At 36.9% G+C, this 24,319-nt stretch overlaps 1 protein-coding gene across 8 annotated transcripts in view; it reads right to left on the bottom strand.

Annotated features, from left to right (window-relative positions):
* The window catches only part of NTRK3 (neurotrophic receptor tyrosine kinase 3), a 442,602-nt gene that overhangs the window by 107,769 nt on the left and 310,514 nt on the right, over positions 1-24,319 (bottom strand). For all 8 annotated transcript variants that reach the window (XM_072148525.1, XM_072148524.1, XM_072148528.1 and 5 more), the window contains exon 13: positions 17,543-17,731. In XM_072148525.1, coding sequence (XP_072004626.1) covers positions 17,543-17,731 — 189 coding nt within the window. The remainder of the gene's footprint in view (positions 1-17,542; positions 17,732-24,319) is intronic.

The following is a 24,319-nucleotide window of genomic DNA, read 5'->3' as shown; positions in this document are numbered from 1 at the left end:
TCCATTAATGATTGAACAGCTCAAACCCAACCACCAAACCATGTAATGGGCAGAGCGGCAGCTATCATTGCTTCAAGCCTTGCTACTTCCATTTGTCTCAGACAATAGTTTGCCACAGTTTAACCAACATCATTAAAACAAGATTATAATTGATTTCTTTTTACTTAAGGCAGGAAATGGCATTTTCTACAACCCATGTTGTATACGCAGGGGGAAATGGCTGAAGAAACAGCCGGGCTCGGCAGCTGTTTTTATCATGAGAGGAAGAAGACAGTTTGAGCTTCTTAGCATTGAAATCTATTGAGGATTAGGCATAAACTCACAATAACAGTTGCTCTATTCTCAGGGGCAATTTAGATATTTATTTAGACAGAATGCAAATAGCTGATTCATTGAAGCCATATTTATGAGATTAAACAGCAAAAAAAAGTATCACTGCCATATCTATGTAATTAATGCAAGTACCAGGCGGAGTAATGAGCTTTAGATGACAACAAGACACTTACGATTACAGAGAGGATGCTTTATGAATAGTTCATATTTTTTACAATGCAGAATTTTTTTTCTCACTAAGATAAAAGGAATATATCAGTAGTTTTCACCCCACACCACAGATTGTTGACTATTTTATCACTATATTTTATCAATTTTATCAACTCCTCTTCACTGGGCTTTCTCTACATGTGTTGGTTTGATTAACCATTAACCAGACTGAACCCCACACTGCTGAACTGGATTGAACATGTTCAGCTGATAGGGGTTCAGGCAAGTAAATCTAGCCAACACACAGAATTGCTTTTGCATTGAACTTGGCCATATGATATAACCCTTACTGTATGTAATCCTTAACTCTACATATTGTGTGGGTAGTATTTACTCCATAAGAAGCAGTACCTATGCTCTATTTCTCTATATTATTTATTATCTTGTGAAAATCTTGCTAGATATGAAGGTACTGGTGACAAACTGACTATGGATTTGCATAGGACTTTCAGTTGAAACTTCTGGGAGAAAAATACATTGAGTGTAATTTGTCTTTAGACTGACCCCATTATGACTGTTTAACCGGTTCGCGTCCGCCCGCTGTGTATTCACGGCGGCGGTCGCATTCCGATACATGGAGAGGGCTCGCGGGCCGAGCCCTCTCCATAGCCGGTAAGTCTCTACTGCATATTGCAGCAAAAGCTTACTTGTAACACCCGCGATCGGTGCCGGCACCGATCGCGGGTGTTTTCTTGCTGATCGCCGCCGGCAAAGCTGCCGGCGGCTTCAAACAGATGGCAGCGCCGAGGATCGCCGCTCCCCGTGACGTCATCGGGGAGCGGCGATCCGTCGCCATGGTAGCTTCGGGTCTCACGAAGCTACTTCGGGTTAACCCATTCATTACAATGTGCTATCAGCACATTGTAATGTATGAGGAGTAAAATCCCCATATACTGCCATACTGTAGTATGGCAGTATATGGTAGGATCGATCAGACAACCTAGGGTTAAAGTACCCTAGGAAGTCTGAAAAATAGTAAAAATAAAAATAAAAAAAAAAGTTAAAAAAAAAAAAATTATAATAAAAAAACCTAAAAATTCAAATCACCCCCCTTTCCCTAGAACTGATATAAATATAAATAAACAGTATAAATCATAAACACATTAGGTATCGCCGCGTCCGAAAATTCCTGATCTATCAAAATATAATAACGGTTTTTCACTGCATTTAACCCCGTAACGGAAAATCACGTCCAAAGTCAAAACTGGCACTTTTTGGCCATTTAAAAAAAAAATTAAAATTCTATAAAAAGTGATCAAAAATAATCCTACAGTCCTACAGTCCTAAAAATAATATCAATGAAAACATCATCAAAAGTCGCAAAAGATGACACCACCCTCAACTCCATACAACGAAGGATGGAAAAGTTATAAGCACAAGAATACAGCAAAATAAAAAAAAACATTTTGTTCATGAGGTTTTAATTTTTGTAAATGTATGAAAACATTATAAAACCTATACAAATTTGGTATCCCTGTAATCGTACTGACCCAAAGAATAAATTAAATGCATCATTTGTGGCGTGAAGTGAAAGCCGTAATATCCAAGCCCACAAGAATACGACACAAATGTGTTTTTTCACCATTTTCACTGCATTTGGAATTTTTTTCCCGCTTCCCAGTACATGGCATGGAATATTCAATGTAATCACTATGAAGTGCAATTTGTAACGCAAAAAGGAGCCATCACATAGCTTTTTACGTGTAAAAATAAAAAAGTTATAGATTTTTGAAGGTGGGGAGTGAAAAATGGAAATGAAAAAACGGGAAAGGGCCCGGTCCTTAACCGGTTAATGTCCGTCTCTGGAGCTCCTCTGCCATCAGATTAAGACTTTGGCCTTGGATATATCTGCTGGCAGAGTCACAAAAGTCCAGAACATAGACCATGGTAGGGACTGGCGTCAATTTGACTAAAACTTGGGCCTGAATGGAAAATCACAAATAATGAATTTGTCCTATTCTGAAAACTGAAAACAAATAATGAATTTGGTGCAAGCAGGGTCTATGTCAAAGTGACTTTGCACTGTCCTATGTTCATTTGGCGTAATGAAAAGTCACAAAACAGCATTTGTACTACAACTGCGCCAAAACAATGCCAAACATAGACAAAAACAATGATATATCACACCCATTGAGTTGAATGTATATTGCTGTGTCCTAGCTTTTGGTAGAAAGAATCACGTAGTTCAATGATGTTTATGACAAGAAATATAAACACTGATCCCCGAAATTTTGATGCATTTTATTCTCCTCAAAGATTCATGGTATTTTTCATAATGAAACTGAAACTAAAGGCAAATCCCAAAGCATTGCTTTTTAATTTCGATCACTAACTAAAAAAAATATTCCATACAAGACATTTGTTATATTGAAAATACTGCAATTATTTACATCAACTGCCTTATTCAAGAGCTCAAAATTAATTATTATAATACTAATGTAACTGCAGGAATGTTGTAAAAAATTTTATTTGCTCAACCCTTCCCGTGTCTCAAATCACAAATGGGGGCTGGCGGCGAGCACAAGACAGATCATTTTATTCCATGTGCAAGTTGATTTGTTACATTTGTTTATCTACTATATACATAAATTGTTTGCTTTTTAAGTGTTTTACTTTTCCTAGGATTAAAATAATGATTGTTTATCGTTAAGATAAGTAACTAATATTAGATCAGTGAGGGACTGAACCCTGGCACCATCACAAACAACTTGAATTCGCACAGTGACTTGGAAAGCTTTGGTCCAAATTCTGAAAATGTATTGTCCTCCTGGAGCCCATTCTTGGCTTGGGGTTCACCAGGTGGTGAACTACAAGGGCAGCTACCAGGTAGTGCCCGCCATGACTTTGAGCAAGGTCTTGGTACGAGAAATGGAGGGATTCAAGGACTCCAGAGTGAGTGCCTTACATTAGTTGTGATAGAATTTTCAGGACATGCTTGTAAGGTTTCTAGGAAGTTGATAACTGCTTCTGAAACCTCTGGGCTCAGACCGATTCAATGTTGATCCAAATCAAATTTCTTTGGAAAAAAAGATTGAAGATTTTACATCTTGTATTTAGGATAGGGAAATTTGACTGAAACATGTAATTTATTCATTATGAAAACTTGGGTAGTTTTCACTATATTTCTTGATCCCAATACATGAACACTTATATTCTATATTTAAAAGAATCAGACATGTGCAAATCCAACTATCGAATCTAGGAATGCGATTTCTCATGGCACCAATTCTATTACAATATCACAAGATGAGACAAGATTTGATAAGTGATGGGCTACACACAGGATCAATGACTTATCACAAATAACTCTGTCATGACACAAGAGTTGTTATTGGAAACAAGTATATGTGCTCCAAGTTTTCTTTTATCATTTGGGTATTTTTGTCATTTTCATTCACTCTTGTTAACTTGTAAAGGAAACCATGATCCTATTTTTATAATAAATAGCCTTGCGACTTGCAGAATGCAGATATGATTTAGGGCAGTTTGTATTCTGTCTATGCATTTCTGCAAAATGAAATGTGTTGAATGCACAAAATTTTTGGCTTCCATAAGTGTAGGTAACATACAGTGTCCCCTTCTGCCTCTTGAACTAAATAATGTCATTATCCACTTAAAGAAGAGAGCATTAAAGTCTCTGAATTTTCTTCCTTAAAGGGAACCTGTCACCAGGGACCTAATTTTCACTAAAGACAGGTTGCAGAAGGCCAATACACTTGTATTGCAAATATTATTTTCTTCTTTCTCTAAAAGTTCGCATTACAATATAATTGCGTGCACCCTGACACAATCATCTGTGTAGTCCTAGGGGTTGGGCTTTAGTTTGGCTGCATTTCAAAAAACAACTCCAGACTCCTCAGTTCTCAGCTGCCATATTTGTGCTCCTGTACAACTCCTCCCTCCTGCCCCATTATAGAGCTCACAGCCTGGAGAGATGACATCAGTGGGGGAGGGAGAAGCTGTACAGGAGCACAAGGGTGGGGACCAAGAGCTGAGCAGTCTGCAGCACTGACAAGTCACATACTGTTTTTTGAAATGCATCCAGATCAAAGCCCAACCCCTGGGACTAGATAGAGGATTGTTCAAGTTAAGTTATAACACACAATAATATTGTAATGTAAATGCTTAGAGAAAGCAGAAAGGAATATTTGCACTGCAGCTGTAATGGGCTACTGTAACCTGTCTTTAGTGAAAATGAGGTCCCTGGTGACAGGTTCTCTCAAACAGCACCCTGTGCTCTTTGGACCTGATGAAGGGAGCGTTTTTCTCCTAAAATAATTGCTCCCTATCTATTCTTAATTTATGCGACATTGTTACACTTTGAAACCTTAGAAACATGCCAATTGAAACCTGAACTTTCACTCAAAAGCTTGTTAGTTGTAGAGAATCAAAATGTCCTAGCAGTTGTTTTATCATCATTTCTTCAATTTGCTAATATGTTTTGCAGAATAGTAGAAAAAAGGTTTTATAGTGTAAAAACAAATCTGCAGCCAAGTATAGGGATTCATGGTCACTCATATCAATAATTCAGTAATCACAAAATATTAGAAACTCACAAAAAGAATGTGTCCAATCTTTCATTGCAGTAAACTTAATCTTTTTTGCAAACCCATTGTGCAGTTTTTTTCACCCTGTACGGTTCAGCTTTCGATAAAAATAATTCTTACTGAATGATTATGCAGACAGTAGTCTACATCAGTAAAATCCTAATACGTATGGGACTAAAGTCTTTATATTACTATCCCGAGTTGAGCACAAATGGAGCTACACAGTGCATCAGCCAATGTTACACAATCAGCTCATCCCACTGCTAACATGACAAGTCATAACAACCAACATTGGGAACAAACATAATTAGATTCATGGCTGTCAGCCCATCCATGTTTACGGTGACATTCACCTAACTGTCCATGTGTTCTTCTGCATTAAAAAAAAGCTTCTTCTCAAAGATCCTGAGGGACAGCTAAGGGTCCAGGATTAATAACATACTGGCTCAAGAAGAGGCTTGAAATCGAAGTGGCTGGAGCCATTGCCTGATTTTAACGAAACTTGACCTGATGACCTATGTAACCACTGTCATGGGAAAACACGAATAACATCAGCTACAATGTAGTATAGAATAATTGTTCTTAGGTACCAGTAGAACCTGAAGGATTAAATGTCTGACATGTGTCCTGAGAACTGTAAGTTGATCTAATGACTGTCATGTATTGTTTTACATGATGTAGGAAGTTATCACAGTTCTGAGCGATTCCAGTTTTTATTCATATACCTTAAAAATAAATCTGAGAGCTGTGAAATCTCACAAGCTCACATTGTAGCAGCTCCTATGTTTCCAGAGATTGACAGTTGTGTTGACGTTGCTGTTTTAAGTGATATCTCCTCGAACAGCCCTCAGGAAATATCTCCTTCATCCTCCTTCTGGGATTGAATGAGTTTTTTTATGATGTTGCATTGATCCAGAAAGCCAGAACACCTGATATTTACAATACATGTCATGTACTGATGCCCGATTAACATTACCGACATTGTGTTGAAGATAAAAAAAAAATCATTCCACATTTCTTTAATGGATTTGTTAAAAGTGGACAGGTTTAGTAATCTCAAAATTATTCTAAATATGTTCTACAATTGGCCGAATGTTTATAAGAGTAGAACGTCTTGACATTGCCTGATACTCTAGAGGGTAAAGGAATTTGGGAAGCAAATCTAAGATTGTTCTTAATGAAGCCGATGAAAGGCGTTCTACAATGCAGAATTGTTTTCTTTTTTCTACGTTCATGGTTTTGACTTACAAGCGAGTAACATCACAACATTTCACTTGCATTCAAAAACATCCTCTTGGAACGCAAACTGACAGCAACGCTGCTAAAATTTCTACAGTCAAGAAAGATAACATTAAGAACTGACATTTAGCAGCACTAATTGCTTAATTTCCATGTAGAAAACCCCTGTGTGTGCTTTATTTTAACTGTCATGGCTTCTTCTCATTCCAGGCACAGCAGCCATGGCCTTGAGAAATTTCCATGCAAAATTATTGTTGGTCTAGAATAACTTAGTTACCACTGACAATCTGCCACTGTGAAATGTGGCATACATTTCCCACAGAAATATTTTTATATAACATAATATATATTTATGTATATATATATATATATATATATATATATATATATATATATATATATATATATGTGTCTGTGTGTGTGTGTAACACAAACAATGCATTTTACCATATGAAATTATTTATTATTCTGTACTACTACTAATAATTCACAAATGATTTTTTCCAACAGTTTATAAATTATATAAAAACCTGTTTAGAATAATGGTTATTCTCTGCTGATCATGTTGTCAGGTCCCCCTCCAAATTTTATCTCCAGGCCCCTCTCCACAGAATATACCAATCACTGGCAGAGATGCATAAAGGTTACAGCCAATTATTTACTTATTTACTAAGCAGTCATTCTCTGACCAGGCATAGATTGGAGATATCCAATCAGATCAGAAGCCGTATTGTAGTTTTAAACATTTTTCACTTTTTTTAGAGGGTATTCCCACAGTAATATCTTTCTTAAATATTCTCAGGGTAACAAAATAACACATTCTCTAACTCAATGTTATTAACAAAAATAGAGCATTTCACAGATATAATTCCAACCTGTCTCTATCAGTCCTGATGTTTGTATTTTTGTTTTCCCTGGTTCAGACCATAAACTGCTGACTATGGTCAGGCATATTCCCCTCATGAATAACTTCTCTGGTATCTTTTTGTATGTTTTAATTGATTAATAAAGTTTTATCTAATCTATCTCATTGGGAGGGGGATGAGGCAGACAGCACTGCAGTGTGCAGGCTAGACCAGCACTGTAAACTACAGAGAAACTTCCTGTAGGCAAGTAGCATGCAGATAACTTCTCTACATACTATAGATAAGAGACGGTCTTGATCCAAGGAGAGGGGGAGGCATAGCAAACTATATGTTTTATAGATGAGATAGCAAGGCTATCATTGTGTCATTGTTTCTTATTTTCATTTCATGACTCTGATCTGTCTCATCTCTCTTTTAGATATTATTAGACTCTTCAGAGGCTAAATGAAAGTGTAGATTAACCCTGTACTTTAATAATAAAAGCACATTGTTTGCACACAGCATCATAAGGCACAGAGGGATCATGAAGTGTCTGGTTAGAGAGTCCCTGCTCACACTCTGGAATCTTACACTGACCATCACTGTTTGATAGTAGAAATAACAGTAATAAAACAGAGTAAAATTATAAAGTATGGGATTAAAAATTATCTCTTTTGTGTAAACGTCACTAGGGGATTTGAATTTGAGATCAGTCTTTCATGGGCGAAAACTCCTTTAAGGAAATTTGTCAATAGTTTTGATCATGCAGCACTACAGACATGCTTCATCGTAATTTTGTGTATGTAGTAGTACAACTATGAAAAAACTATTTTTAGGATTTTAGCTTTTCCAAGTGCATTGAGGTTATGTCCGAAGGCTTTTGTTGTCTCATATCTTTGCTTTTAGCATCTCCACAACCCCTTTGGAGAAATTGGATGTGTGGAAATACCATAGATTCCAGTAAGAAAAAAGTTCATACACATATTTGCCCCAAATGTCTGAAAATTTTCAGTGATTTGGATAAATAAAATACCAAAGTGGTTTAGCTGAGCATCCATCTATATACTGGTGCCAAACCCCTCTGATGGTCACATATATCTCATATCTTATGAGAATACTGACTTGTTGATGCTCGTCAGGGGGGTATAAGCATGCTCCTGTATACAAATGATGTGTAGTGAAGTTGTCAACTAAATCCAACAATTTTTTAAAAAAGAATTTACCTTTTGAGTGTATTTCCACAATTTTTCTCTTAATACGATTTGCTAGCATTTCTATTTGACAGCAAGTTCAGATTCATATCAACTACATACATCTTCATCACCACTTGTGAGTGACAATATTTTGGATGTTTCCAGCCAATCCTCCCTACTTTACATCATTTAGATTCTGGCAATGTAAAATGAATAATATTTTTAATTCAAGTTACCTGTCATTTATTTATAAGTTGGAACTATGTGCTACAGCTTTAGATGTGTGGATTATAAATCAGCTGTGTTCCCAGACATTAAAAATGCATCCAAGTCATAATGTATTATGCCAAAACCATATTTATTAATGCTCTAGGTTTCTATTTCACTCTTTCCTCTCTAGAATACAGCTGTCTTTCCTTAGATTACAAGCCTTCTGACTGGACCTTGACAGTATACTGCCTGGAAACCTTGTAAGCAGCCTATACCTACGGTGTAGAGTCCACAGGACACCTTAATATTAAACACTTTCAATATAATGCTGAATTATAAGTATCTGATCTTTTTTTGTGGCCACAAATGACTTTAGGATGTTAAAAGTGTAGATTTGTACCGTGATAGCCATGGAGACCAAAAGAAGAGTGAAGAAATCAGGAGATACCTTTTTGAGGCTAACTGAGTACATATATATATATATATATATATATATATATATATATATATATATATATATATATATATATATACACTCAGCCTTGAAAAGGTATCTCCTGAAAAAAATTCTGAATGAAGTGAAAATGATGAATAAAGACTTTTGCGCCATTTCTTGTGGGCTTGGATTTTACGGCTTTCACTGTGCGCCCCAAATGACAGGTCTACTTCATTCATTGGGTCAGTATGATCACAGAGATACCAAATTTGTATAGGTTTTATAATGTTTTCATACATTTACAAAAATTAAAACCTGCACAAAAAAAATTCTTCATTTTGCCTTCTTCTGGTATTAATTACTTTTTCATACTTTGGTTTACAGAGCTGTGTGTGGTGTCATTTTTTGCGAATTTGATGAGGTTTTCTATGCGTCTTTTTTCAGGACTAGATGACCTTTCAAGCACTTTTTATTGAATTTTTAATATTTTTCAAAATGGCAAAAAAATGCCATTTGCGACTTTGGGCGCTGTTTTCCGTTACGGGGTTAAACGCAGTGAAAAACAGTTATTATATTTTCATAGTTCGGGCATTTTCAGACATGGCGATACCTGATATGTTTATGATTTTTACTGTTTATTTAAATTTATATGACTTTTAGGAAAGGGGAGTGATTTATATGTATGTATATATATATATATATATATATATATATATATATATTTATACTATTTTTGAAACTCCCTAAGGTACATTTGTCTGATTGATTCTACCATATACTGCCGTACTAGAGTATGGCAGTATATGGGGATTTTGCACACCATCTATTAAATTTCACATTGTAATAGATGGCCTAGATCATGATAGCCGCAGATCTTTGTGTGACCCGAGGATGTCATAGCAATGTATTGCCACTTCACGATTACGTCACGGGGAGCGACGATCGAAGCCAAGATGGCGGTACCCATGTCCCTCCTCGTTAATGCCGCCAGCAGCTTTGCCGGCGTTAATCAAAGGGTTAACACATGTGATCGTTGCTAGCACTGATAGCTGGTTTTAGCAATGGGCGTGTGCTTCATTTTGAAGCAAATGCTCGGTGAGTATGAAGAGGGCTCAGCATGTGAGCCCTCTTCATACTCCCTCATGTGCAACATGACGTAAGGGTACGTCTTAATGCGCTATTTGGTTAATTGACTCATTTAACACTGGACTAATTTGTCTTCAAGTTTTTTAATAATCAAATTTTAATAAAAATCACATTATTTGAGACCTAGTAAAACATGATATGACAATATCTATAACCATTTGGCCTAATCTAGAGATTATTCCTTTTAAAATATCATTATCTGTTTTAAAATGCCAGAAAAAAAAAATCTTCCAAAGTTCAGCGGTGTCTCCAGAGAGGAGACTTAGCCAATATATTTACAACTCTTTGTAAATTCTTGTACAATTCTTTTTTACTTAAAAATAAATCTATTCTGCAATATTTTCTGTTCATATGTCTAACTAATTTACAGGAATTGCATAATATAAGCTATTGGCAAAAACTGATTGTTGGCTTTAGTACAGTGGTTTCGAATGTTTCTTGATCCTAAGTGACTTGTATTTATCAAAGATTTAGCACATCTTAACCCCTATTTCCTGTAAGGCGTTATGGAGTGTTTGTCTTGAACAGTGGTGCATACGATTAATGAAAGGTGTACAGCTGCAGGATCCTTTGTGTATTTCACGTATCAAGAAATGCTATTATTCACAGCTGACAAAACACAATGTCCTATGAACTGATCAGCGGTGTCATTGCTTAGCAAGGGCTCACTGATTTCTCCACAAATCGCTAGAGTAAACGTAAAATGTATCTTTCTAGAAAGAATAAAATATATGAGTGTCCTACCCTCCCCGCTATTCTATACACCCCAGGGTTCCGATTTAATAGGGTTAGATTTGTGCACAGATTAACACATTAGTAATGTTGACATGACTGTGACATGTGAACTCTTCTTGTCCTTATAGATTCCTTCATGTGTGATGTGTGAATTTAAACAAAAAATCATGGACAATGTAACAAAATATTTTCCTGATCCCTCCATGTCTATAGAGGTCTGTATTGTACAGAATTCAATACTAAGTCTTCAAGAGACCTTAATAAGAATCAGATGACAATAATAATATGATAGTCATGTGATGTGACGGCCCAATCTGTATCCATTAAAATATTTTAAAGGAGACTCCTTTAAGATACTTTGCATACTGGTGGTGTACACCGTGAATGCTAGTTTGGGATTATATGCACACTTTCTTACTACAGTATCCATGAAAATATTAGCAATCTAGATATTTTTAAAGTCCAAAGATTAAATAAATAGGGTTTTTTTAGAGGATTACCAGTGGCGTAACTAGAAGCTGATGGGCCCCAGTGCAAAGTCTGTGCCGGGCCCCCAACTATAATGTATGGTTTATAGTAATAGTCTTCTCATATGGGAAAGTGACACCATAAAGGCCCCCTAAACTTCTTGGGCCCAGGTGCGATCACAACCTCCGCAGCCCCTCAAGTTATGCCCCTGAGGCTTACTCTTCAAACCATGCAATAGAATACAAGGGAATTGAAAGTTTATCACACAATCTGATGAATGGATGAATTTTTTGCAGAAATTATTTTATGTAATTCTGACAATTTTCAACCTGATGACCAAATACCAGTGTAAACTGGTGTCAACATGACTAAAACTCAACATGTTAAGTCTTTTTATAGATGGTGTAGGTTTTGGAGTTTGAATGCAATCAATTTGCAGGACGTTATCATGATACAATTATTTTATTCACATCCAGTCAGTGTAGCAATAATTGTCCATCTTTAAATGTAAACCATTCCTAACCATGCAGCCTTATATCCCAGGAGTAATCCTTTTTAATTCTTAGTTAAAATTTTGTGAATTATACGTTTTGGGTTACCTGAGCCTTTGTTCTCAAAAGCCTCAAGGAAAGCAACACACATACTTTGTTTGTATTGACGAAACTTCAAATTAAATGGCTTTCCCAAGTAGGAAGTTAGGCCCTATCATGTGGATAACTTTCTGATCGATGGGACAGATCATAAGAACAGGGTTCCAATGATGTACTCTCGTCACACCCCGAGATGACCGGAACAGCCAGTCGTGCATGTGTGGGCTGTCCCGTTCATCTCTATGGTGCTTATGGAGATTGCTGAGCGCCATACTCGGAAATCTTCGTCAGCTCCATAGAAATTATTGCGGCACCCTGGCCATGCGCAACTAGCTGCTCTGACCACCCTGGTGGGGCTACAAATGGTGTGATAGGGGACCCCATCTGATCCCCATTCTAGTGATCTGTTCCATTACTGAGAAACCCACCGATCAGCAAATTAGACTCTATCCTGTAGGGCCTGACTTGCTTTGTGAGAGACCCCCTTTAAGAATATAATGAATATTGCTGCCACCTTGGAGTGCTGTGATCATTCTTACACAGATTTACACATTCAACATCATCAAAGCACAGTGCTCAGATATCTCTGGTGCCCATTCAGTGTCTATGAGAGTAACCAAGATATCTTAGCACTGTGCTCAGCAATATCCAATAGTTTCAAATTATTGAATGGAGCAGGAGCATTACAGCCGCCCCATCTGTAAGAGACAAGACGGGGTTCTTGTGATCGGTGGGGTTCCATTTTCATGATTGTGGGGATTCTAACAGTTTGACTTCCACCAGATTGTTTTCCTCTATCCTGCGGATTGGGGATAACAGTCAAACTGGGCCAAAACATTTAACATGCTTGCTTGTAAGAGGTAAGTATGCAAGTATATAGGGTTTGGGAGGGGAAGCTGTTTTATGTCAACAATTGCATTGAGAAATATCAATATCGTAAAAAAATGATAATAATTACTGTGGATCTAGAAATCTTTGTTGATACATAATGTTATTGAGTCTTTTCTTATCAGGATTTTACTATAGTCCTAATAATAATATTGAGATATGACAAGTGAGAATAGGAAAATAAGGGGTGGGGGCAAATGACATTCAAGTATGAAGTAACTAGTTACAAGTGTGACCTCTGTGAACCCAATTGCTATGTCAATGACCCGAAGTGATTTACAGCTAATTTTTCCACCTGTTTAGATAAGTGACATCACTCTTTACTTTTTAATAGCTTAATTTGCTAAGATCAAGGCAAAGCTAAGTAGGATTGTAGATCACCGCTGATACAACATACTTGTCCTTATGACCCTTCTCTCTAGCAGTACACTAATGATCGCTATAGTAGGAGTGAAAAATATCCAAGGCTGGAAATTGTTCCAAGCTGCTTCCATCCCAACATCAGTATCCATAAACCTGTTTTCAATATTTCAGATCTGACTCTATTACGCTGAACTAAGTGGAAACAAATAAGGATCCGTCATCGTATGCCATAAGCAATTTTTGTTAGCATAGGGTGGACAGAAATCTATACTACGCCAATGTTCTATTAATAGTGTATCAAGGAGTTGTTTTTCACTGGCTGTAACTTAGTAACATTTATTGACATGCCCTTTTATGAAAAAGAAGCTGCTAAGCAGAATAAATAGGACGTATGCATGAACATAGACTGGAAAATTAAATTAAGAACAGGGAGAAGAACAATGAGAGTGATAAGAATGATAACTTCTCAACAAAATGAATCTGCCTTATAGGACAGATAAAATATATTGCAAATATCAATGTGAGTTTGGGCCTTGTCATGAAGATATGAACAATACACAGTTCATCACAAGACGATGCTACCAATTTTTTCTACCTGATGTTGTTGGTCAGTGAAGCTTAGGACTGTAATTGGCAGAGCAACCCATTTACAGGGTTAAATGTTGAGTTTCAAGTTAACGAAGGTCAACTACTGCATGGAGTTTGATAGTTCACTATGTATTTTTGTGGGTTCCTAATGGATTATACTCTAAGCATACTGATAGGTTGAATAAAATTGGTCATGGTGCATGGGTGTCTGAGAAAGATTAAATATTTTTTATGCTTTGGGGGAAAGGGATGGATTTAACCCCTTAAGGACAGAGGGTTTTTCAGCTCATTTCTCGCTCTCCAACTTCAAAAATCCATAACTTTTTCATTTTTCCGTGTACAGACCTGTGTGAGGGCTTATTTTGTGCGTAACAAATTTTAATTTCCCGTAATATTATTTATTTTAACATGCCGTGTACTGCGAAGCTGAAAAAAAATTCCAAATGTGGAAAAATTAAAAAAAAAACGTCACGTTCTTGTGAGCTCAGTTTTTACGACTTTCACTCTTCGCTCCAAATAACAAGCCTACTTTATTCTTTGGTTCGGTGCGATCGCGGTGATACCAAATTTATACAGGTTTTATTGTGTTTTAATACATTTTCTAAAATTAAACGAATGTGTACAAAAAAGAAAAAAATTTTTTTGCCATCTTCTGACGCTAATAACTTTTTCATACTTTGGCGCACGGAAATTTGTGAGGGGTCATTTTTTGCGAAATGAAGCGACGTTTTCATTGCTACCATTTTGAGGTCTGTGCGACATTTTGATCATTTTTTATTTCATTTTTTATGTTATGTAAAAAGGTGTAAAAGTCGCATTTCGGACATTTGGGCGCCATTTCCCGCATCGGAGGTCACCGCCGCCCGTAACCGTTTTTATATTTTGATAGATCGGGCATTTTGGGACGCGGCGATACCTAATATGTTTGTGATTTTTACTGTTTATTATGTTTTATATCCGTTCTAGGGAAAGGGGGGTGATTTGAACTTTTAATATTTTATTAATTTTTTTTATTTTTTAAACTTTTTTTTTTCTTTTTTTTTTCACTATCTTTTAGACCATCTAGGGTACATTAACCCTAGATGGTCAGATCGCTGCTACCATATACTGCAATACTTCTGTATTGCAATATATGGCATTTTTGCAGCACATTCATTACAATGAGCCAGTGGCTCATTGTAACGAATCTGCAGCTGCCAGATAGCCTCGTGTCAAACGAAGACACGAGGCTACCATGGCAACCGATCGCCGCCCCCCGATGACGTTCGGGGGCGTGGCGATCGAAAAAAAGATGGCGGCGCCCGCGCGCCGCCGTCTTTTAAATGCCGCCGGCGACTTTGCCGGCGGCAACGGGGTGGTTAATAGCCGCGATCGGTGCTAGCACCGACCGCGGTTATTAGCGGTGGGGGTTTTATGCATTATGCAAAAACCCCCACCTTTGTATGAAGAGGACTCAGCCCGTGAGCCCTCTTCATACATCCCTTATACCTCTGCGCCGTAGAGCTACGGCGCAGAGCGTTAAGGGGTTAAATACCCTATATATGGATCAAAATAGCTTGTTTCTATAATAAACAAACAACCACAGCAACTTTTTTTAGGTTGTAATATTGATTAGCTATGAACAAAGCAGAATTGTTTTGTAGTGCCAGCTCCATTTCACTTGAATGAGAACTGATCTGGAGTGACTTGGCAATTTTGTAGAGAATGGAGCTGGACTTGTTCCTCTTTTCTCTGTTGTTATTATAGAATAAGTTGATAAGTTGAAGTCTTTAGTATTGACACCCACTGATTTGATATTGATGTACAATTACCACAAACTTACATTTTTGTCAGTAGCCTTTTACATAGATTTTCATATTTTATTACTTCAACCTGCCTCATTTATACTGTACAAAATCAAGATACGGTAATATACCCAATGGGGGTCATTCATGGAGCATAGTAGTGGACCCTATTTTAAATAAAGTTTTGGTCTTCATAATGCAAAAAAACAATAATATAACTCCACCTCCTACAAACTAGGACTTTCCAAACTTCGGTTAGATTAAAAAATAATAACTATTATTTGTATTGTATCTGTAAATAGCATATATGTACATTATTACACAGATTATGCCACATACTTAAGGTGACTCATCCATCAGGATCAAGGGTTGTAAAAGAAGAACACTTACATACGGGTACGTGCCCCCTGTAGGATCCACTTTTCTTTTAGCTTCTTGCATCCATGTTTAACAAATAAAGGGCATTAAAAAATATGCAAAGGAGCTTAGATACCACTCAAGCTCATTTGCATAATTTGACTGCCTTTTATTTCTAAAAACAAGTGCATTATAAGTTTAAAGAAGAGCAGATCCTGCCATCAACAAATCACCGAAAGACAGATTACTAAATGTCTTAGCACTTGGATCCAGCCCTCTAGACTCATATTAATTGCAGAAATAGGGGTCCCTTGTCCTTCAACTAAATTAGAGTGATGCATGTCTGCTACCACTCCATTGAAAGGATGTCAGACTGAAAAATATTGATCAGAGATGCCGAATGCAGACGAAATATATATTCCAGCAGATGTGCACCTAGCATGCAGAGACTTATCACCTATCCTGTTGTTGGTATGGCACATAATTGTAATAAAGAGTTGACATTGTTTATATTGTAAGCTTCATATATAGTATAACTGTTTTAAAAATTCATTATCAAACACCATAAAGATGGTAATAGCAAGAATGACTTATTTTTACAGAATTTTTCAAAATAAAGCAGACAGTAAAAGTAACAAGGAAATGTTGATAAATGCAATAAGCAAAGATAAATGGATGCAGAAAGCAAAGATGAAAGTGAAAGACTATGGCCCAAGTCAAGAAACTTTGTCTCCTATAAAAACAAAAACACTGGTGAAAGTAGAAGGCACCTTAAGGTAACATAGACACCTGACTTGGACTGGGTTCATTATAGGTAATCTTTGAGGTATCACTGAGTAATCACTCTGCCAATGGTATTATGTAGAGAGAAGAATGTAGGGGGGGAGTCTATTAATTTTGACAACAAATAAATATTTTTTTTAACAGAATGTTACCCTACAAAGGCAATTTGTACATTTTAACCAATAGCAGCATTTAGTATAAGGGGGCCACTTACTGGGTATAAAATAGGGGGCTTAATAATGAAAACATTGCAATATAACACACATGGACATCTAAGGGCTATGATGTAATGAAACATACAACTTTTCAAATTTAATTGAAATTCAAGCTCCAAATTACATAGCTGTATATCTTTTTAGAGCAGAGGTCCTAATATTTTTTTTAATCAAACTATGTTTAACGTCTAATGGGCTTTAATCCACCATTAACTTTTACAAAGTTCCATATCTACAACACAACAAATCCATAATATCATCAACAAAATCAACTCAAACCTACAATCATCTTATACTAAATTTAATAAAATTGGCTTTGTCTCCACTCCTGGTTTGTCCATTTTAGAAAACCATTTGTATTCTTCATAAAATCATGAAGACTTTTTAGAGGTGCATCTCTTTGATAAGGAAGATAAAATATCTAGTTGTACGTGTATTCATAAATATCGGGCATCAAGTGCTGAGCACTAAGAAAAGATGCTCCATTGTTACATAACAAGAAATCCAACTACTAAAACAGACAGATAAGAAGTGTTGACTTTCTGCTTCAATGAGACTTCCCTAGTTATGCTATACTGAGTAAGATACATATTCAAAAATTGGTTTACTTACATGTGTCTGGCTTGTGACAATTGTGGCCTTGACGGAAATACTGTGGATTTTCAATAACAGGAATCCGAGTCATTCCAATGACGACTGTGTCTGGACCAGCATCTAAAGAGTTTGGTGTTGTGATTCCATGGTTAATATGATGTAGGGGGCTGGCAGAATCTTCTTCTCCACTAATCACAGCAACCGGACCTTTAAAAGAAGAAAATCAAATATACACTAAATGATGGCTTTTCCTATAATTGAAAAAGTGATAAACTGTGTCATGGACATCTTACAGGCTGCCAACATATTCTATAAGGCCTCATGCACACGAACGTAATCCCTTGTTTTTGTACCGACTGATATTTACGCGTGAGCGCCGCACATCTCACTGCTGTGAGTAGAAATTAGTGCTATAATTTGCAGGCAGTCGTCCTGTCCATGGCATGGTGTAGGCACCGACGGTGGACATGAGTAATTGGAAAGTAACGGGGCCTTGCATTACATGTTTGTGTGCATGAGGCCACAGACTATACAGAGATTTTGATCACTGATATTAGTCCTTATTCTTAAGAGGACAATCAAGTTCACATAATTGTAATGCAATGTAGTCCGTGGGGTTGATTTATCAAGTGTTATCACATTGAGTACCAGTGCTGGATGTTCACCGAACCCCGCAAGTCACACTGTATATGCTATATATCTCTTTGTACAACGCCATATGACCGAGTGGTCAAATCAACTCTATGCTCCACCTGGAGTTAATTTGGGCATCAGAAACTGGACTGATATGGGCCATCCATGCCCCTCCATGCCTATTTGGTCAAAGGCAGGAGGGAGTTGAAATTCCTGGCTATTACAAGCCTTGATAAATCCTTGTACACTATTTACTTATTGAATCATTATGTTTTAAGAATTGCTGAAAGAAAATGCGATCACAGGTAAACTTCCGAACTCACTGCTAATGTTGTCATTGGTTTGGGCTTGAACCCGGACCCAAGGTGAAGTGTAGCACTTGCCTTACTAATTCCAAACTGTGCCTAATTATAGAGATAATGGGCCTTATTATCTCTTATGTGGTTGCAATTGACCAATACCAAGTAGAGAATCTTCTAATCCTTCTGTCCACCATATTTACCCTGCGTCCTACATTTACCACTACTAAATATGTCATGTCCCCATTTATTTTAGTAGTTAATATATCACTTGCACATAATATAGTAGATTTTAGCAAGTTCCAGGCTAATCTGAATATATTTAATTATTGGCCTAGTTTACAAGCCATTCAACAAGGCTGTGTGTATTAATAAACCTTTTAGCACTGTAATTGCAAATAGGCATCAATAATTTATAGAAACAAGTTGTGCTGGAAATTAATAAAAAACACAAACACAAGGGAAAATGTCAGGCTTGGAATTAGATGGCTTTAATCACAGTCGCCTTCTACTAACAAAATCTTGGATTTCTACAAATGCTTTGGGCTTTATAAATTTGTAATTGTTTGTCCACAGACTTATTTTGGGTTGTATAGAAATGTGCCCTTATTAGCATGGAGTACATGGATGTGATTACTCACTATATGGTTTGATGTATAATAAATCAAGCACTCAAAAATCAGGTAGAGGTAGACGCTCAGAAGGGCACTTCAATAAGACCGGAAAAGACTATAAAATTGCAATTCTGTGATAGAACATCAAATCCTAGGACTGCTCATCAGGGCTGCTAGCATGTTCCGAATCTTAATCTGCAGTTTTACAAGAAGACAACTACATGTGCTCTTATTTTGTCTTTTATGGGCTTCCATAGTCCTGCTTGTTTGGACAAGGCTCTTCCTTTTTTTATACATAAATTGCACTTGTTAGATTAGTTTTTTCATGAATTAATACATTAAAATATTATCAGTGGAGCATTTTATAAATATTATGTACTATTGTGAATATTGTGAATTGGCTACAGCTACAATACTGTATATGTATGTATAACTAACTGTATAAGTTTCAGAATAACCTGACTTCTGATACTGAAATATCTATCAGAAAAGATTGTAGGACTGAATCCATATTAACAGTGCTCTCTCACAATATGCATACTCTATCTATCCATCTACAGTATCTACTGTATCGATCCATCTATCTACTGTATTCATCTATCTATATACAAACACATGCACTAAGACACGGATATTGCAGTGCTGCAGCGATGTTTGAATTATGGTTCAATATATTCCAGTGTTCTCTGAAACATTTGTGCCATATTTTTCTATTTATTTGTTTTCATCAATTCAGTCTTGACTGTGACAAGATGTGTAAATGTCGTATCTACCATTGACTATTCCATACAGACACATTGTAAAAAATCACTGATTTTTGCATTCTGGCTTTTAGCTCCATGTCATAGTGTTACACATTTGACCTATAACTGAGTGATTTTGCCATTTTTATATTGACAGCGAAAAGAACCAGAGCAAATGACTCATATGCTGATAATTCCCACTCTCACGTATGCTTCAAGTGACTCATTCCAAGTCTTTAGATCTCAGCAAACAACCATTCTAATGCTCACTGATGCAGTAAAAGTTACACTGGAGCCAAGCAGTCAGAGACTCACTAGGCCATTCCACATGGCATTTGTTTCAAATGTAATGTTATCAGTGGAAAATCCTATGGTTAGTGTTGTATATTGCAAAGCCATACACAACATATGGAAGTCAACCAAAGCCAATGAAATTGGAGGGGCAATTTACTGTTTCATGTATATGGGGTCCTCTTAACTTTCTTCCCATAGCAGATGTAGAGGGGAATATAGATTTGCCAGTTTGAAGTGCCTTTTTTGTTTGTTTGTTTGTTTGTTTTTTGTTTTACTTCTAAATATTTCTGGCTAGAGTTTGATAGCCTTTCTAGTCAATTCATATGAAAACTTGACTTCAGTTTAAGTGGGTGACATCTATATCATGTATATGTTCAGTGCTACAATAATAATAATAATAATAATAATAATTCCTTTATTTATATAGTGCAGACAGATTACGCAGCGCTACACAGAGTTTGCCAAATCACTCCCTGTCCCCATGGGGCGCACAATCTAATCAACCTAACAGTGTGTTTTGTAGGAAACCAGAGGACACCCAGGCAAACACAGAGAGAACATAAAAACTCTTTGCAGATGTGGACCCTGGGACTTGAACCAAGGTCCCCAGTGCTGCAAGGCTGTAATGCTAACCACTAACCCCCCGTGCTGCTGCGATGCTTATTAGGTATAATCCTAGATTTCCCACTGTGATCTTTGGCCAATCGTTATAACATATGTGGACCCACCAAAACTTGGTGCCCATGCTCTACAGCAATTGACTTGCCACCTTAAATGATGCAAAGTTTGACAATCCCAAGCTTATTGACATTAGGTAATAGCTAGAACAGTAACTGTGGACAGAACTGTTTAATATTAAGATGTTTCTTCAGTACAGTGCAGGGAATGGATTTAGCTAGGTGAAAGGCAATGAACATAGGTTAATTCGCCTTATGGAGATTTCCCATGTAGTCCACACTTATAGATGTAAAGAGTCTTGTATGAGGCATGCATGGTCACATAACATTAAACTATTATTCCTTTACATCTGATATTTCATTTATTATAGTCGGGGCTGCTATATATTCTAAAAAAATGAATTTGTAAAACTCCTATGTCTACTGAGAAATCTTTCTCTGTCACATTTTACCCTAGGTCAGTGATGGTGAACCTTTTAGAGACCGAGTGCCCAAAATACAACCAAGACCCACTTATTTATCGCAAAGTGCCAACACAGAAATGTAATTAGTGATTTATACTCCCTGCTCTGTCACAGCTTTCATTCATATCAGAACCCTGAGGACATCAATAAAGCAGAAAATAGAAGAAATTTGGATGATCATTGTAGCTTCCCTCCAGGATCCCATAGACAGGAGGAAATGTCAGGGCAGGAGCTACAATGATAATCCAGATCTGTCCACACCTTCCCACTCCTCCAGTAGTACCAGGTAGAGCTGTCACTTTAAAATAGCTCTGTGCACAGCAAGTTCTGGGCTGTCTAGGGCTGCAGGAAGATACCTGGAGTCCTCTCTGGTGATGGTCTGGGTGCCCACAGAAATGGCTCTGAGTGCCACCTCTGGCACCCGTGCCATAGGTTCGCCACCACTGCCCTAGGTGGTAAGTGTCAAGTAAGCACCATGACATCTTTGTACCTTAGATCTATCATGATGTCTAAAGAAACTGATCTTAAACATAAGAAACTCAGAAATGTTGTGCAGGCCAATAACCGGCTGCTGTTTTCCATATTTTCTTTTTTTCTAATGCTTTTTAATGCACTGCCTTCCATCTGGTTTCTCCAATCTAAGATGGTTTATCGATCCTGTCACTTTGCTCACAGTCATGGCTTATTTCCTTGGGCACCCCATACTTCTATTTATTTTTTCTACAAAACAAAACCACTTTAACCCCATGAGGATGCAGCAATCATATACTGTATGTCACAGGAACCGAGGTCATGCTCCCAGTAAGAAAGGTACAATGAATGTTTTATCAGCCGGTGTATCCTTACTGTATGTTCTACTGACCAGGGGTAACCATGACTATCATTAGGATCAGGATTCCTGGTGTAAAATGGTAGAATCAGGCGGATACAAGTGTCTGAAATGACGGAATCACGGAAACTCCCAACAGGGATATTTCCATTGAAAAGACAATTTACTAAGAATGTTTACTAAAATATCTCTCAGATTATTCCTAATAAAATGAAGATTAGTGAATTTTTTCATCCTTGCCAATAGAAGGAATGCAAAAACAAAAGAAGTTTTCTATCACCACCTTGGCTGGTTATATTGTACTGCTTTATGAGACTTTTTGGTCTCAGTGGTGACTTTTTGGTCTCAGTTGAGACTTTTTGGTCCCCATACTCCTGAGACCCAAAAGTCTCAAACAGCAGTACAAGAAACCAGAAAAAAACTTTAGTTTAGTTTTACTTTAGTGCTCCTAAGGTAATTATAAAGGTGACCAATTGATCACTCAACAAAATGTTGGTATTTATTTATTTTTTTATTTTATGTTTTCTCATTGATCTATTGATTGGAAATACCTTGAGTTGCCAATATAATGTTAAAAAAGGATTGTACGATAACCAGCAGGAGGTGTTGTAGTGCAATTCAGTGAACGCAGCTGTTACGGGTGGGTACTGTTTATTTATGTTGGGTGGTCATTAAAGGGTTACAGAGTATTTATACCAATAAATAACATTTTAACGTTTTACAATTTAGTACATTATTAATCTTATTCTAAAAACTACACAATATTCTGAACAGGCATTTTCCGTCCTGTGTATAGATTGCTGAGATATCAGGCATTAAATCTTTTGTGATCAGCTGTATATAACAGTATATAGATTCCTTTGTAGAAATATATGTAAACTGCTAATATATGCAAATTAATCTTTCATATAAATTCCACATTAATTTCTAAGCATATTACTAACCAGATGTTAATACGTTGTTATTATAGAGAAGAAGTTCATCTGCTAGTTACAAAGAACATAGTCCAAGGTGACACTACGCATTTCACATTACCTGGGCACAATGTAAGTCAATACCTCAGGGCTTTACATCCTATGCTCATAAATTAGCAAATCTTGTCATATCTATTCCCTTATGCTCAGGTTGCTGTTCTGTCGGTCAATACTTGACTATTTAACCACCTTAAATATCCTGTCTATTTTTTTTCCTGTCCTAATGAGTTGGCATTTGGATCTGTATAAACAGATGGCTAATAATCAGTGGTTAGCAGTCCTAATGGATTTGGCTTAAATTTTTAAACACTAAAGGACCCTTAGGAATCCCTGACGCCACCGAGGTTCTTCATGTCCCAGAGTCAACAATGTTAGTTGGTTACTGATTATACGTCAATGAATCTTAGGTTATACATTCTGGACCTGAACAGACTCAGAGGTGTATCTTGAATGCTAATTTATCAGGATTCTTAATTGTATCATCAAGGAGTATTAATGTACTCATTAAACATTCATAATTATTTACATGGATATAGAAAATCCTAGATAAGCATACATTTTTGGAAAACAAAAATCGAAACAGTTCAAATGCTCCGAGGAAGGGGAAATATGTAGTTTTAGGTGGGGGGCTCCTAGTAGCCACTTTTATGTTAGATGCAGAGTAACAACAGTTTAGTAGCAATTTGCCGATTGATTATGCATCATGGAGATATTTATTTATCCCTGCATCTGTTTATGTCTGCTAATTTATTTATGTCTGGATTTGACTACTTGTTTCCTCTGGTTTTATTCCTATTTCTGTGACTTGCACTTTTATATACATGTTCGCATCATTCCCTTGGCATACAGTTTTTGCCCAATCTTTACTACATGATACTTAAGGCCCATGTGCTTAAAAACAAGTTGTGTTCATTAGGTTATAATTAAATTAAAACTGTAAAGTATAAAACCTTCTGCATAGCTCTGCACTAAGCAAAAATAAGCATTTCTGTAACTTACACTCATTAGCTATCTGCAGCCAGGTAGCAGGAAGAAAACTACCAGTTAAGCTCCTGTATGATGCAGAGCTCCACAGCTCTGTGTCTTCCCTTCCTTGCTCTGCACTAGATCTCTGTACAAGCAGCAACACTGATTCTGTGTCCTGATTGGCTGAGCAGCTTGTGCACGTTCACGTGAATGCTCTGAGTGCTATTGGCATCACTGCCCATAGCTTATGACACAATCAGGAAGTTCTACCCACTTCAGGAAAAACTGAGAGGATATCCTCA

Source organism: Engystomops pustulosus, chromosome 4 (genome assembly GCF_040894005.1).
Source record: "Engystomops pustulosus chromosome 4, aEngPut4.maternal, whole genome shotgun sequence".
Lineage (NCBI taxonomy): Eukaryota > Metazoa > Chordata > Amphibia > Anura > Leptodactylidae > Engystomops > Engystomops pustulosus.
This window is presented reverse-complemented; position numbering and strand designations above follow the sequence as displayed.